This window comes from Oreochromis niloticus, linkage group LG6 (assembly GCF_001858045.2).
Source record: "Oreochromis niloticus isolate F11D_XX linkage group LG6, O_niloticus_UMD_NMBU, whole genome shotgun sequence".
NCBI lineage: Eukaryota > Metazoa > Chordata > Actinopteri > Cichliformes > Cichlidae > Oreochromis > Oreochromis niloticus.
The window spans coordinates 24,840,946-24,857,610 of record NC_031971.2 but is presented as its reverse complement, the minus strand read 5'-3'; the positions used below and the strand labels follow the sequence as shown (position 1 = coordinate 24,857,610).

Sequence of the window (16,665 nt, the reverse complement as noted above, 5' to 3'; positions counted from 1 at the left end):
TTATTAAACGTTATACTTGTTAAAAACCAGATTGGTAGCATTGTGACCTGAGCATTTGCATTTCACCCAATGTGATTCGCAGTGGTGCAGCCTCACAGAGCTGCTAGCAGGGCCTGCAGGCTCTTTGTTGCATTCATTAATGCAGCGGTCCCCAACCTTTTTTTGCGCCACGGACCGGTTTAATGTCAGACAATATTTTCACGGACCGGCCTTTAAGGTGTCGCGGATAAATACAACAAAATAAAATGATACGACCAAGAAAAAAACGGTGGTATTTTGTAAATATGATAATAAACATAAATTCACTCTGTAATTTTGTAACTTTATTAGCAACGTCCTCCTGAAATGCGCCAACAACTTTGAGAGTAACATCCTCCTCTCTGCCCCTTAATGCTCTCTGGTCGCTATGGTAATGCGTAAATATTTCTTTGAAAATAAGACACAACTACAACACGGGAAAAGACCCAGGGAAACCGAATTAACGATGAAAACCCTGAAAACCATACATTTCACACCCGAGCTTTAACTCTCCTGGCCCAGTACCAAACGACTCACGGACCGGGGGTTGGGGACCGCTGCATTATGGAACTCACCAAACACTGTCAAGCCTTCCTTCAAAAACAGTAATGCAAGTGTTCAAAACAAGAAAAAGTTTCATTTTTTAAAAAATTGGGCAAGTGACAAAAAAAAAGGACAATATTTGGTTCAGCAGTGTTTAATTTTTTTTTTTTTTTTAAAAAGATACATTTACAGGTTTCAAGCACTGCAGCTGCAAGTTTGACTTAAGTATTCTGAACTAAGAGCTCATACTCCAGGAAAGGATTCATGTCCAGCCAGCAGTAAGCACATTAAACATTAAACATTACGTTAACCACACTGATACAAACAGATAAAAAGAAATGACAATAATTTATTTAGAAGACCAAAATGAGTTTTTAAATACTATTTTTGAGCAGAACATTGTTGTCGGTTAATACTCTGCACGGTCATGACTTTTTACAAATGAGTGTTCACACTAAGTATGTGCAGTATGGTCCTGTGTTTAAGGGTAAGTCATGAGCTACGAAATTAGAGTTGAAGACAAATTAAAGTAAACCAGAAATAAAACATCACTGAGGTATATTCAAGAACCACATTACAAAATTTCTGACAAAGTGCATGTGCTGGTGGGCTTTTTTCTTTTCCCCACATGGCATCCATCTAAGGCGCAATAGTGCACTTAATACCGGTTAGAGTGCCAAAGAGCATGAGGCATCAGATGACTGTTTGATCACTTCAAAGATTTAAGATTGAAGATCATAAATAAATTAAAATGACTTTAGAATTATTCATCATAAAGTCCTATGATTTGGCATCGATTTGTTCAAGTTTCAAAATATCTTCCTTACTTCAACCAATAATAAATCCCTGCCTGTGAAATGTAAACTGGGGAAAAAGTTTCACGTTTTCTTTCCTCAAATTCAATAAATAAAAAATAATGGAAAAAATACTTATGGCCACTAATGCTACCCTCAGCCTCCTAGTAGATGCACCTATAGTATAAATTTGAAAATAATGACTTTTTTCTTGGGTTATTATATTCACGAGATTTTCAGAAAACTTGACCTCTGACCTTGAGGTCAAGGTCACCGAGGTACTTTAATGATTTTAATGTACTTTGGCTTGTTCAGGAGTGGCTAAGGTAGGTAAGTGGATTGTCTCTAATAGCAGGGTTAGTAGTTCAACTATGTGCAAATTCCATAAGCAAGGCATAAACTTCATGACGTACACGTTTTTGTGACTGAATGAGAAACACATAGCAAAGCGCTTCGTAGAGCACAGCTAAAACTAAAAACACAAAGTAGAAATTTGCTGCAATATAATGATATTCAAATGATCCCAACTGCTTGAAATTTCAAGTATCCGCAAGTAACTGAAGCTCCTCAGGGCATGGGCTCCTCTCCATTCTCACCTGCCTGAGCGTCAGCTTCATCGGGCATCCTGGATCCAGAAGTCTGAAGAAGATGGAAACCAATTAGTCTTTTTAATAATGAAAAGCAGTTTTTAAGTTTCTGCTCAGAGACGACCGACCTGTTGGGCTAACGTCTGCGGTGCAGGGTCTGTTTCCTGCACTGGGAGGTGTTTCTTTTCTTCATCACCATCTGACAGCTCAGGCCCTGTACTGTCTTGCGATGGTGGAAACTGTAATCCATTTTGCATGGGTGGAGATGATCCATTCTGGATGTTGAGAGATTAAATCATGAAACTTTTTGAAGCGTCTCATGTCAGTATAACCACAGACAGTGGGGGAGACATTTACCTCTGAGACATTTGCCTGTGATGATCCACTTGTCTCCTGAACTGGAGGATATTCAGGAAGTATTGGTATTGCAGCATGCTGGGGGCACGGTGAAAGTAGAGAACGCTGCTTTTCAGAAGACAAAGTGACAGGTGGAGAAGGTGGAGGGGGTGGAGGGGGTGGCTGAACCGAGGCCTAAATGAATGAAGAGTGCCATTAGAGACAGTCTGATGTGCAGACAGGCAATTCTGTAACATGAGTCGAGTTACCACAACAGCATCAGTGGGTCTCTGCTACCATTCAGGGCCAAAGCTGCCACTACTGACAATGATTTCAGATCTCAATACATTTCTGGTAGTTTAGGAATTTCTTATGACAGGAACGATGTATAATGGGCAATAAGGCTTCTTTAAATATTGTTTATTTCATTCCCAACACTTACAGAACTGATATGCATTCAATCACCAAGAACAACTGCACAACTTAACAATGGATATTGTTTGGGTTAGTCATATTCTGAAGAACAGACCTTAGTGTGGCATATTAAATAATTATGGTAATCTAAATTTGAACTTAGTTGGGTAAAAATATTTGTATGGATGCAATAAAAAAATAAAAAACAAAAGGAAAGTATTTGACTTTGAGTCCATTATAAAGGTTGTTTCACAAGTAAGAGGGCAAGGAAATAAAATCCACACCTGTTCTCCTGATTTTTGTTTCTTTTTATATCAAACAGCACTTAAAAATGTGCACTTTGACACATCTGGGACAAAAGGAGTGGAAACCCTATGCAAAACAACAACAACAACAAAAAAGGGCAGCATATAGCAGCTTATCATCCATTTGCCTGGCATTTATAGAAGAACAAGAGTTGGGCAAAACAAGAGGCTGTACTAAATGAAAGACAAAGTCACATGACAAAAGTCATATGAAAAATCAGAAAAAATGAACATCAGCCTACGTGCCTTCCTAATCTTCCTGATCTGATGTTGTTACACCATATACAACTATCACTGCTATACATGGTCTAACTATGTAAAGCTATCACTGCTACTAACTGAATGCTAGTAATAATCACGATCATAATCATAATCATAATAATGTATCGGTGTTTAAAAATTGCATACTAAGGAGGAGTAATGCTATATAAAAGATGAATTAAGCACTTATTATTATAAAGTGCTAAAGAAAATAATACCTTAAATAAAGTAAAATAACTCCATCCACTCAAAATAGAAGACAATAACACAATATGATACAAAACAACACAAAATTAAAGCTGCAAGCAGCGATATGAGGGCCCTCGCACCCCCGGCGCGTCGAGCCAAGCCCAACACCTAAAACCAGCGCTTCCGATCTGATGTCACATTGATGGAATTCATGCATTTAACCACCAGCTAAAATTTCATCTCATTCAACCATTATTATAGTCGTCCCACTAGGTGGCGCTCTAACCATTACTGACAAATGGCATAACAAACATTTCCGAGCTCGAGTCTCATCACGCCTGCGACCTTTGGGAGAGATTGGACATTGTGTTTTTGAGCGACAGCAGGTTACTGCTTTTTGGCGAGTGATTGAAACTCCACGTGCCGCCATGACCACCCCGTTTCCCTGAACGTAAAAAGCTTCGCAATTTAACATCACAAAGGTCTTTAGATTCCACACACAGGAGATCGCGTAAATCTAATGAAATCCCTTGGAGGAGTTCGTCAAAGTATGAGGCCTGAAAAGAGGGGAAAATGTCGCCAAATTTACACATTAATTTTAAAATGGCTGACTTCCTGTTGGATTTGGGATATTGCTCCAAGAGACTTTTTTGTACATCTTGATATCTCCAATAAGCCTGCCAGGTTTCAAACTCATACATAAAACACAGAGCAGGGGCTGTTGTTTTGAAATTTTGTAGGGGGCGCTGTGGAGCCATTTTGCGCTGTTCAAGGAAAATGAACATATAAAAACAAAGCCCTCATCACATTAGAGGTGTGCGCCAAATTTCAAGACTTTTTAAACTTTTCAAGCCCCTCAAAAGCCACTTCATCTTTCATGGTGAACTGCGTTGCCACCAGGGTGCGCCGTTCAGTTTATAGTCACAATTTTCTCACTGAAGCATCAAGAGGGCCTGATGGTGATATTCACCGCTTTTGAGGTGGCCACGATGAACCTGTGAAAATCAGTACAACAAAATGAAAGACATGACATTTCCTGGTGCCACTAGGTGGCGCTCTAAGTATTCCTGACAATGGGCATATCAATCTGTTCAGGGCGGGTCTGACATCATCCCTGTAAAATCTGGTACTGATCACATTGGATTTCATTGAGTTACACTAATTTGTTTCTTCATGGCGAGACCTCAATGTTCGCCATGCTGCTGGGGTCACACCCTTCAGCGAAAACTCACAGTTTTCTCTGTAACCCAAGACCAACTCCTTAAGGCTTTCCTGGAGAAATTTGAGGCTGCAGATGTCACCCATTTCAATACTGTACCCCAAAGTGTAAAACATGACATTTCCTGTTCCCACTAGGTGGCGCTGTCCCTGATGTCAAATATGGCAGTTGAAATATGTTCAGGGGTGGAGCCTTATCATATGTGTCCACTTTGGTCAAGGTCGGACAATGTATGACAGAACGAGAGGCAATAAGATTTTCATGGCGAGTCATCGAAATTCGCCGTGGCGCCACGGCCTCACCGTAACCCGAAAACTCAAAAGCTCCGCAATTTAACATGGCCCAGGTGTGTAGTTGACACTGACCAAATATGAAGCTTGTACAATGAAATTCCAATGAGGAGTTCGCAAAAGTTCGAGGCATGGAAATGGCAAAATTAGAGCCAAAATGTCACCTTCACTTCCAAATGGCGGACTTCCTGTTGGGTTTAGGACATGGCCATAATAGACTTTTTTGTGCGTCTCCGAACGTTAGATATGTGTTCCGAGTTTTATACATGTAGGTCATACCCATCTCTGGGGCTCGCGTTTCTCATTTTTCTAGGTGGCGCTACTGAGCCAATTTTCCCTGGACATGTCTACGGACATTAAAATACGTAAATTTTCACCAGACCTGACGCGTGTGCAAAATTTCATGAGTTTTTGAGCATGTTTAGGCCCTCAAAAGGCCGATTCATTTGCCGAAATAATAATAATAATAATAAGAAGAAGAAGAAGAAGAAACAGAGCCGATACAATAGGGCCTTCGCACTCTCGGTGCTCGGGCCCTAATGAAAATAACACGCACGCACACACAAAGATAAATCAAAATAAAGGAACTCATAAAGGAAAAAAATCTACATAGAGCTCAACGACATGCGTGAAGCTCAATATAATCCGATAAACTCAATGCATAAAAATCTAAATGAACTACAATAAAAAACTTCTGTAAAAATGAAATATAACGCAATAAATTGTCTCTATAGAGTAAAATAGATCAATTAATTTAACAAAGCAAAATGAAATTGAATGAAAATGGCTCAGATGACATTAATGTACGCCCATAACAGAGGGCAAAGTGGCTTCGTGTATGAACACACGGGGTGTGAACACATTACTCTCGGGGTTTAGCCCACTCTCTGCCACAGCTGAGAGAAACCAGCTCCCCGTGTGTAGCTGTGTTTTATGTGTTTGGGCCACATACAGCACGCAATATGGAGTGTATATGGTGGCCATACCGGACTGTAACGGAGGCACATTAAACCCAGGGTGTTGTCCCATCATCCCCAGATTATTGGGGATGATGTCGCAGATTGCCCGGCCATAATGTGCTGCTCGCGTACAACACCTCAAACGCCTATTTTAAACCGCAAAAGAAATCAACTTGTAAAATCGATTGAGTCCAGTCATGTAGAGCAGAATTTAATGTGTTTTTGTTGTTGTTTGGTAGCTTTGTTGTTGTCTACCCCATCGGCTAACGGGAACCTTCGTCCTGAAATGTCCATTCGTTTCAAACATCAATCCAGATAATAGCAGGTTTTGATTTATACGCAAAGCTTATGTTTTGCGATAAAATATAGACCTAAATAAAAGTTTAGCTTGTTAACTGGTTAAAGAAAGATGTGTCTGTGGCTTACCATTGGCCAGCTCTTTATCACGAGAAGGTTAAAAATTGAGACGAACTTTCCCTCTTCGCCTTCACTTGACAGGAACCAATATATATGAAATATGCCCTTTCCAAATAAAAGCGTTTTATTGTTTTTTTGTTTTTTTCATGCAATACAGTTATATCAGAATCAGAATACTTTATTAATCCTTAAGGACATTATGTGGTTACAGTGCTCCAAGCCAACACGAACAGTAACAGACTGAACTAAATTAAATAATGTAATATATTACAAAGTTTGCAAAATATAAGAAATAGCTCTAATATATTACACAGATGAAATATTTATGATTGATATTTTACTCTAAATTGGAAAACTATGTTATTTGTTATTCTCACTGTAGAGCATGTACAAAAGGGTGTAACTATTGCACTGTGTTCTGTGGGCAGGTGAAGATGATTTTCAGGGTGATTTGTAGCAGAAGAATTGCAGCAAAGTAAAATGAAAGGGAAGGCAGTGATACATATCTTAGAGATGGTAGCACTAACAAAAAGACAGGAGGCTGAGGAGGAAGTGGCAGAGCTGAAGATCCCACTCTGCCCGTGCAATCTTCTTCCCTCTCCTGTGCACTGACCACTGCTTTGGATGATCCCCCGGGTATCTCAACTACCTTTACTACCTCTGCTCCTTGCATGTTCACCTTTCCACCTGTTTTCCTCTTATTAGCACGAATGTATTCTGTCTGGCTTCTCTTTAATGTATACCTCCACCTCTCGGGCTCTCTTTCACTCGCTCCCTACTGTCACTAGAGATCATGTCGCGTGCAAACATCATAGTACACAGAGACTCCTACCTGACCTCATCTGTCAACATGTCCATCACCACCGTAAACAAGAAAGGATTCAGATCACAGATGCAATCCCACTCTAACCTTAAACTTTGACATCACTCCTACTGCACACCTCACCAGTGTCCTCATCCATGTCCTACACCACCCTCACATACTTCTCTGCCACTCTTGACTTCATATGCTTTCATATGCTTTCTGTAGATTCACAAAGACACAGTGCAACTCGTTCTGACCTTGTCTATACTTCTCCTTCTGACCTTAAAGCAAAGCTCGCATCTCGACTTTTAATTTGAAGGTCTTACCGGAAGCTTTTATCGGAAGTTGGTTTAGAAAACTTCCTGGTGATATATTTCCGGCTCGTATTTCTTGTAAACACAGCGTACGGTCGGACACACAGAATTGTTGTCGCTGATACAGTTAAAATTTGTGTCACCAGTTGTTATTAAAGCCACGGTGTCGCTCAGTGTTGGGCGTTTATCGCGTCCGAACGAGCTCCGGCGCTTCTCCGTAAATAAGGCTCCTCGCGGAATGACAGCTGTCAGCTAAAAGCTAGCCAAGCTAACGTTTAGCCAGAGCTCCTTAGACAGAGAGCCGAGTCTGTCAGCATTGGAAAGAAGTGACACTCTCATGGTGGTCTCATTTCAATGGGGAACTGTCTATTTTCACAAGGTGCGGATGACCTGTCGCTGCTGAACGACTCCGAGGGAGGCAGCCTGCCCGGAGAGCCCCCGCCGCCATACCAAGAGCAGCCCGGGTCTCAGGTGAAATATAGCCCGGGGAGTCCAGAGGATGCCACTTTAATGACCCTACCCTTAAGTCTAAATCAGTCATTAAGATACTGAAAACTCTGATAAATCTTCTAAGTATTCATCAAGAAATTAAATACCTTTATTGTAGGATTAGTGGTACACACCTTAAAGTTACTGTATGCTTTTGATTTGTACAATACAGTTGCAAGTCTTGAACTTCTGGTACTATATATGCGGAAGGTGTAAAGTTGTACCCAATTTGGACCTTTGAAATAGCGTTTGCATAGTGCTTTCCTACTGTTACTAAGCACTCGGAGTTTTATCTAGTTCATGTCATCAGGTTATGAAGAAAACCAGGAACGTCTTGCTGTGACGGTACAAACCTTTGCCCCACCGTTATATAAGGCAGGATGAAACTTGTCTAAATGTATTTAGGGGTTTTTAACATTTAACTTTATAAACAAGTAAAGATTAAAACACTAAAAAAATGACATTTTTTTTTAGTGTTTGGCTCAACACAACCTGTGTCCTAATAGTGGACCTGAAAATCAAGAAATTATGCAAGCACATTATATTGCTTGAAACATACACTCACTAGAGACTTTATTAGGGTTAATGAACAGTTGAACAGGTGTACCTCATAAAGTGACTGGTGAGCGTATATGTATTTTTTGGCCCTCAAAATTGTAAAGATGGTTAGCTTGCAGTCCAATAATCGGCGCTAGAGGGTACATTCATTTAGATTACACCTGTAGAGACAAAATTTGCTTTTGCTGTACGTCTGTTTCTGAGTGTTTCAGTCTTGGAAATCTAAAGCATAAGGAATGTCAAATGAAGATTAAGATGAAGGTAATTTAGAAACATATGGAAACACGGGGAAATAAATAAAATATCTTTATCTGGTCCCAGGTGTTCTGATGCCACTGGAAATGTCAAATCACCCTTTCAAAGATGACACAAGTTGTCTTCTTTTCATTTATTTCAAGGAGCGCACTCAGGCTGTGCCAGTGTACCATCCCACCCCAGGTGAGAGCCGTCTGGCCAGTCAGCTGACTGAGGAGGAGCAAGTCCGCATCGCACAGCGCATAGGACTCATCCACCATCTTCCCAAAGGCATCTTTGATCCAGGCTCTGACCCCTCTGAGAAAAAAGTTAAAGAGTGAGTTTTAAATGGTGGCACTCTCATTAACAGGCACTAAATCTCATAATATTTCTTTCAACTTACATATTGCTTAGATTTTTTCCCCCCATTTGATCCTTTAAGAATTCAATAATTTGTGAAAAGCAGTTACTAATAGTTTATTCAGAAATCTTTGAATAGTTCCACTGTCTAAAAACACAAAGCTTTCACATCTTGATGCATGCTCAATCATCCAGGTAAGGAAATCCCAAAAAGTTGATTCTGTTCATGTTGACGTAGCGTTTTCGGTGAGAGAAACATTTCGTCACTCATCTAAGTGACTTGTTCAGTCTCAGCTGACTGCAGGTTTTCCCAACCTTGTAAACAGTACCTTGGCATAATGAGTGAAACCAGCACCACTGTCTAACAGTGCCTGCGAGGTCAGTTTCATGGTCATTAATATGCAAATGTCATGATCAATGGCCATGAGTACCATTCACAGAGAGTTGGGGTATTGCAGCAATCACAGCAGTGTAAGATGGTAAAAAATATACCCTTAGGTCTTTCCCTTTTCACATAAATGGCCTCCTTGACTCCTCTCACAAACTAGCGTTCCTCCCTCTCCGGGATGTATACATCCCCATCATTGAAAGAGAGGCCACTGGCCTGTAAGTGCAAACAGACTGCTGAGTCCTGGCGTGTCGAGTTAGCGCTTCTGGGTCCCCCGGCACAAACAGAGTAATATAGTATAAGTTGTTAAGTGCCAGGAGGATTTCCGTGATTTATACATTGGGGAAACAAAACTACCTCTGGCTAAGCCGATGGCACAGCACAGAAGATGAGTTATCATATGAGTTATTGATTGTGTTTTGAGATGCTTTTTTGTAATATATCAAAGTCTGGTGGTATTTGTAAATCTTTTCTCCTTTTTCCCCTCCAGATGTGTGATCTGCATGTTGGATTTTGAATATGGCGACCCCATTCGGTTCTTGCCCTGCCTTCACATCTACCACGTGGACTGCATCGACCCATGGCTGATGCGTTCCTTCACCTGCCCCTCCTGCATGGAGCCCGTAGATGCCGCCCTGCTGTCTACTTACGAAACCAACTGAGCGGCCCTGATGGCTGCTTCTGCCTAAAAGTAATGCACCTTTTTAGCCAAAACTGTCATAGCTGTTCCAACAGATAGATGAGGGGATGTGGCATGACGCAGATGTTTGTTGGGTGCTTGTTAATACACACAAGTAAACAACTGTGTCCTACAGCACATTCTGTAGGCCTGAAACGCACCTAGTCAGACTTGGAAAGCATGCTTTGGCAGAAGGAAGATGTGCCAAATAAAACAAATGAAGGAGCTGTACAAGTAGCAAAATATTACTGCAAAGTAATTTCACTTTCATATGACTTACACTTATTTTTGCCTTTGTGTAATTTGCACCCTCTTTCAAGGTGTGTGTGATGTGTAACATGTTCTCTAAATGGAGGAAATGCATAATTGTTTTGATCAAGTGGGAATCATTGTCAGAATTTCCAGTGAACACATGAAGTGAAGTAACTGCACTCTCCAAGTAAACTTGTGGTCTTGAATGTCACCGAAACACAATACTCTCTACTGAAAAACTGAAAAGCATACATCAGTATACATAAAACTTAAATCACACTTTCCTGAAGCTATGCCATGAGATACAGTGGTGTCAGTTCAGATTTTCAGCATATTTTGAAGATTACTCCAGTTTTATTTTAGCTGCTTTGACTATATGTGAATGTTTCTGATGCTTTCCCACAAGATGAATCCTCAGCTTTTGCTTTGCCTTAAGTTTGTGCTCTCAACCCTTAGTGTGTCCTTTACAGTCAATAACAAAGACACAATATACCGTGCAATCACCCTTAAAGCACCTTGAGATAAGATGTCTGTCACCTGATACTGTGTAGCTTGTAGATTTCGATAATGGTGTTTTTTCTATGTGTGTATGTTTGCATTTTAAGGGGATGTTGGATAAAGATCATCATGTCAAGCTAACATTGTGAGTTAACCCCCCCAGTTGTAAAATGTAATGTAGTTTCCGCTCCTTTTCTTGTTTGAAGCTTTTGGATTGTGCGTCGAATGCCTTCTACATGAGCAAGTGATGCATTTCTAAAGCTTCTGGGTCTGGTAATGGAATGTGATTTTTATGCTTTTGGTGTTGGACATGTGCTGTCAGTTATCGTTGCATAATGCACAAAGATGTGAAATGGCAAAAACAGAAGCTACAGCAGTAGAAAGGAATGTATCTTCAATGTAAAGCATGATTTCAGTTGTTAAACATTGACAGTATGACTGTAAAAGGAAATTTGTGATTTACTGTGCACATACTGTGCCTTTTAAGGTTGAGGTAAGCCAATTTCCTGTGAAGTACAATCATTTATGACATTACTTTTGTTTTTCTTTAGTTGTCCTCTAGGAGGAGGCAGATACCAGCAATGTAGTGATTTGTGTCACAATGAAACAGGCCCAGGATGAAGCCAGAAATGTGATCTGGCTGCTGTTAACAATCAACAGTCATTCTGTCTTTTAATTTATGACTTGTGCTACAAGCGCACAGGTTTTAGGAAATCCATGAAACCACAATAAAAGTGGATACCAAATCTTATACAAGTGTGATGTTTTGTTTCTGCATTAAATATTGTATTGAAACACATTCTCAACCTCTCAGCTGGAGAGGATAGTGGGTTAGAACTTAAGGAACAGACAAAACTGACTTTCATTTATTATATTTTATATAAATCTTTAGATTCCTTAAGGAACAATGCATGTATTTATCTCAAACACCATTGCATATGACTGCATTATAGTCTTCTGTGTTTAACTGAGCACTAAAATAATTTGTTTCCACCAACGACTGATTTGTATTGATAACAGTTAAGCCCACTGAGTATAGACAGTGTGCAACTCTAACACCAAGTGCTCAAGCTGTTAAGACTTGACAGTTAATCCCTGAAGTGGGTTGGCTGTCTATGCCTTTACATGAAAAGCTTCAAAGAATGTGTCGTCAGTGTCACAGCTCAGAATGAGTCAGCCCTCATTTGTTTGTATTTTCTTAGAAAAACAGGAAATGCACAAACATAACTGCAAATCAAGTACAGTCAGATAGAAACCGTCAGTACAATTATTATGAGCTTGGAAGTTAATATTGGTATGATCACCTTTATTCTTCAACATAATCTGAACTCAGATATCTTGTCATTTCTCATAGTCTTCAGGAATAGTTCTCTAGGCTTCTTGAAGGATGTTCAAAGATCTGAAGCCGTTGCCAATTAGATGCTTTTCAGGTAGTATTACATGGCAGATCAACATCTGACAGCACTTTGCTGTGTTCATAAATTCATCGGTTTTCACAAGATCCTCAACGCCACTGGTTGAAATGTAGCCCCAAACCGTGACAGAGCACCAGTGATCACTCATCACTTCTTAAAACCTGATCGCTACTGATTGTCATTCCAGTTTTTTTGCACTTTGACTTACCTCAGTCTTTTCACTTTGTTATGCTTCCTTAAGAATGGCTTCTTCACAGCCACCCTTGCACTGAGACCATATATCTCTTATGCCCTATTTTAGGTCTGCTTGAGTTTCTTCCTGTTTCTTAAGGACATGACATTTATATGCTGTTCATTTGCTGTAGATAGTTTTTTTTAATCACGCTATTTCTTCTTTTGTCTTCCACTTGTCTCATTTCCTCACATTGTTTATAGACACATTTCACACCATGCTGAGATGCATCAAGTTTTCTTTTAAGGAAATGGGAACAAATTGGTTTCTTTATTAAGTTGTCTTTACATATAGACACAAAACTGGTTTGTTAGTTAGTCACCTGCTTGAATGATCCATGGATCAAAAAGAAACTATTTGGGTATGAAAACTGGACTGCAGCCAATGTCCAAAGAAAAACGCTGAAACACCTTTAGAATATCTAGAAATCTATCACTCAGGATCGCTTTAAAAAAGATGATTTTGTTTAATCGTTATCAGGCAAAATTATTTATGTTTTAAACAAACAGTTTAAACATATCACTTTGGGCTGAGTAAAACTGAAATAAGATTTTTTTTTAGCTTGTAACATTTGTTAAGCAGATGTTAGCCTGATGGAGGCAAAAACACTTAAGCGTGCTGTAGGTGGCTTGCCAGCAAGTGAGTTTATTTAGTGTTTAAATCATATAAAAAGGACTTGCTCCCCGCATCCAAACTCTTGTATGACTAAGAGCCAAATGAACAGCAGGCATGTAGTCGGGTGCCAGAACATTAGTGGACATGTCCACCAGCTGGACCCTCAACATCAGCAGAGTAATGCTCATTACTAGAATGAACTTCATGATCACTGTACTAAAGGAGAAAAATTTCACGATACAGTACGATAGAGATAGTTTCAGAATATTTTATTAAAAGGTTCATATATATTTACAGTATTTAAAGCACACATATTGCACATTTTCAACCACACTGGATATCAGTGCAACAGATTCAGAGTCTATTACACTTATTGCACGTGTGTGTGTGTGTGAGTGGTTCCTATGGATAAATTACACAAATGTTACACAGTGTTTTGTGATCTGTACATGTTTTTAAAATCTTACAGTTATAATCAGGTGGGGATTTTTCTGCTTTTAGGTTTACAGTACCAAAGCAAAGATTTCAAACTTCAACAGCAACACTTCATTACGCAGTATTTCTTGAGTTTCTTTCTATAAAGCGTACATTCCCACACTGACAGTAGCCAGAGCCACAAACAGTCCCAGGACCATCCTGAACAGCGAGGAAGTGTAAATGCCGTTTCCTGACATGTGGAGTGTGTTCGCCTTTACTGGCTTGGACTGTGTCATAGAGCTCTGCAGGGTGTTGTCAGAGACAGTCAGCATCTTCTGTAAATCTTCAAAGACCTGTAACACAAACAACAGAGCATCTATCAGCTGCTGTAGCTAAATATCAGTAAGTGTAAGATGGAGCTAATCTAAGGTTCAGCTGCCCTCTGAGTGGCACTTTTGCTTTACGGTCACACCTTCTTACCTGAATGTTGAACTCAAAGGCTCTGACAGCCTCCTCCAGCACACCGTTCCTCTCCTCCTCTGTCAGCTCCACACTGTTCATTCGGCTGCGATAGAGCTGTTTGAACAGGTTGGGGCTGGACACCCCAGGGAAGGCAAAGAAGGACAGACCATCACCATTTTTCAGATCCATGGACTTCTGAGCGATCCGACCAAGAACCTGTCCCCCGGACAGGTCACCCAGATACCGGGTATAAGCATGGGCAAGCAGGAATTCAGGGTTTTCTTTGCCAATCTAAAAATGGTAATGGAGTTATGAAGAGCGTTAATTGACCATCGCCTAGCAGAGATAGAAACATGCATGTGATTCATGGAAGATTAAATAAAACATACCTGTCTGAGCCTGTGGCTGTATCTTTTAGTGGCTGCAGGAATGACAATCTTCTCTCTCCAGTCCTGACCATAGAAGTATTCCAGATCTTTTTCAATGGACTTCAGCCTGGCCAGTTCAGCAGGAAAGTAAATAGGTGCGACGCTCGGATGGTCCGAGTTCCTGTCCAGCTCTTCCTCCAAAGCCTGGTAGATCTCATACAGTGAACACAGGAGGAGCTGAAGAAGAAGCGCCACAAAGCCATTAGATCTTGGTATCGACCCCCCCAAAAGTAAGATTATTTAAACAATTGTGCTGTCCTTTTTTTAATATTACCTTATATTGCGGAAGCGTGACTTTTCCCCTCTGGAAGCTCAGCATCAGTTCTGTGTTTTCTGCTCTAACGTGACTCTCCTTGGTCACTTTTTTTATTTGTTCAGACAAGTCCCTGAGAAAAGAAATTGATCACAATTAGAACAGAAAAGCCAACATTTAATGTTTTGCAGCTAAGGAAAAGGCTGTGACACAAGGCTAAGAGCAGTAATCATTAGAAAACATGTAGAGCAAATATGAAGTACACTTCCATTATGAAAACATATTGTGATTAGAAATGTTTATGTAGCTCATAAACTTCCCAAACATATTCTGCTACTGGAGAAATCTTTTGGATGTCACAGAGCTGATTGAAAACTAAATCTATCCCAAGACATTAAAAGAGAAATGTGCAAGGAGTAGAAAAGAAGATTTAGATTCTTAATAAAAATCACAGCAGCTCAGTCTAACCTGTCAGTCATCTGCTCTGCTGCTGTATGCGTCTTCTTCTCAGTTTCCATTGTGCCCCTGAAAAAATAGTAAAGGATAGTAAAGATGTCAGGAAGGTACTTTAACAGAGCATAAATCCTTTTTATGTATGGTAAGAACACTGTGGATTAAGAGATATAAAATCTACAAAAGGTTTAAAGTTTAAATTTAAAGTATGATATTGCATTTGACTCACCAGTAAGAATGAAGTCTGATCTGTGTCCTTTCTCTCTGGATCTCCAGTGCAGTTGTGTGCTCTCCGGGCTCTCACACTTCTCTTTATATGAGCCGCTTCAGTCTCCTCCTCCCACCACCAGCTCAACACAAACAGGAACTCAGCCTCAACAAAAAACTGGGCTAAACATGACACGGCAACTTCAGCAACAATAGTAGGAGGGGACTAAGAGTTAACATGATAGGGCAACTTTGAGAATAGCACGGAAAACTGCTGAGGGAAGGACTACCAGAGTCTGAGGAGGGAGTTCCCTGGAAAACCAGGGGGAGGGCTGAGCGCTAAACATGATGCTGCAACTCCAGATTCCAAAGTAGAGCCACACAGGGGAGGAGGAGCTGAGGCTAAGCATGACAGTGTGAGTTTGCGAAGCTGTGAGAGAGGAAGTGTTTAAACAGTGACTAATGCTGCGCATTTAATCAGAAACAAAAACAGGTTTGTCATATTGCACAAGTCTATCAACATTCAGTGACAAAACGGAGGAGTATTTTTGACAAACAAGAGTAGATACTGTTGATTTTGTCCATGTAAACAACAATAATAAAAAAAAGCTATTGATATCATCTTTACACACAAACGTTAAGCCCCAAAAACTTATTTGTAACTACCTTAAAATAAAACAAAAGTTTTAAAATGATTTTTTCCACAATATGTCATCTATGAGTGACTGTGACATGCAGAAAGTTTAGTAAACTAACCGCAACTAAAGATATGTGGATATCTGAGCATTATACACAGGTGTGATCAATTCATACTGATTCAGAGGGTACTAATATGCTCCTCTAAACAGCCTCTACCCTTCTGGGAAGTCTTCATCCTTGATTACCTAATAGTGCAAGTATCTAAAAGAGATTATAATCTGCAAAAATCTTCTGTCATGTACTAAAAGAGTGTCACTGCTTTTGTCTTTTATCAAACACTCATAACACACTCATGTTTTCCCGACTCCATGGCAATGGTTTGTTTTATGGCAATTTATTATTCAAATTACAACTGAGAGCATTTAAAACTAAATTTTGGGTGCAGTGCACCCTACTACACCCCTCCTAGAACTGTACTTAGAAATCTTTGCATGGGGTTGTGCAATCTGGCAAAGCTCTACTGCAACAACAAAGTGTCCCCGACTTTAATTTTCCTCAGAAGCTGCTTGAAGGAGTAAAGGTCAGAGGTCTTAAACTACTGGAACAAAACTGGAGCCACGCTACTGTCCAATCTA

General features: G+C 40.1%; 3 protein-coding genes across 5 annotated transcripts; 1 reads left to right on the top strand and 2 right to left on the bottom strand.

Annotated features, from left to right (window-relative positions):
- Positions 1–699: 699 nt before the first annotated feature.
- Positions 700–6,416, bottom strand: LOC100700831 (PWWP domain-containing protein 2A). The gene is made up of 4 exons (XM_003447886.5): positions 6,342–6,416; positions 2,300–2,473; positions 2,071–2,217; positions 700–1,994 (listed from the first exon to the last, which is right to left on the bottom strand). The coding sequence occupies exons 1-4, from the start codon at positions 6,342–6,344 to the stop codon at positions 1,923–1,925; spliced, it is 396 nt and encodes a 131-aa protein (XP_003447934.1). The 5' UTR covers positions 6,345–6,416; the 3' UTR covers positions 700–1,922.
- A 1,061-nt stretch (positions 6,417–7,477) lies between these two features.
- rnf11a (ring finger protein 11a) lies at positions 7,478–11,660 on the top strand. Of its 3 annotated transcripts, none has more exons than XM_005469918.4 (4): positions 7,478–7,922; positions 8,897–9,069; positions 9,971–10,171; positions 11,461–11,660. In XM_005469918.4, exons 1-3 carry the CDS (start codon positions 7,806–7,808, stop codon positions 10,140–10,142), a joined length of 462 nt encoding a protein of 153 aa, XP_005469975.1. In that variant the 5' UTR covers positions 7,478–7,805; the 3' UTR covers positions 10,143–10,171; positions 11,461–11,660. The 3 variants fall into 3 exon arrangements, 2 of the variants coding, with proteins under 2 accessions (XP_005469975.1, XP_005469974.1); XR_269296.4 differs by having other exon boundaries at positions 7,479–7,922; positions 9,971–11,054; XM_005469917.4 differs by having other exon boundaries at positions 7,479–7,922; positions 9,971–11,660.
- A 1,765-nt stretch (positions 11,661–13,425) lies between these two features.
- Positions 13,426–15,546, bottom strand: LOC100700287 (heme oxygenase). The gene is made up of 6 exons (XM_013272963.3): positions 15,414–15,546; positions 15,200–15,256; positions 14,753–14,864; positions 14,440–14,655; positions 14,069–14,341; positions 13,426–13,941 (listed from the first exon to the last, which is right to left on the bottom strand). Exons 2-6 carry the CDS (start codon positions 15,247–15,249, stop codon positions 13,747–13,749), a joined length of 846 nt encoding a protein of 281 aa, XP_013128417.1. The 5' UTR covers positions 15,250–15,256; positions 15,414–15,546; the 3' UTR covers positions 13,426–13,746.
- Positions 15,547–16,665: the final 1,119 nt, after the last annotated feature.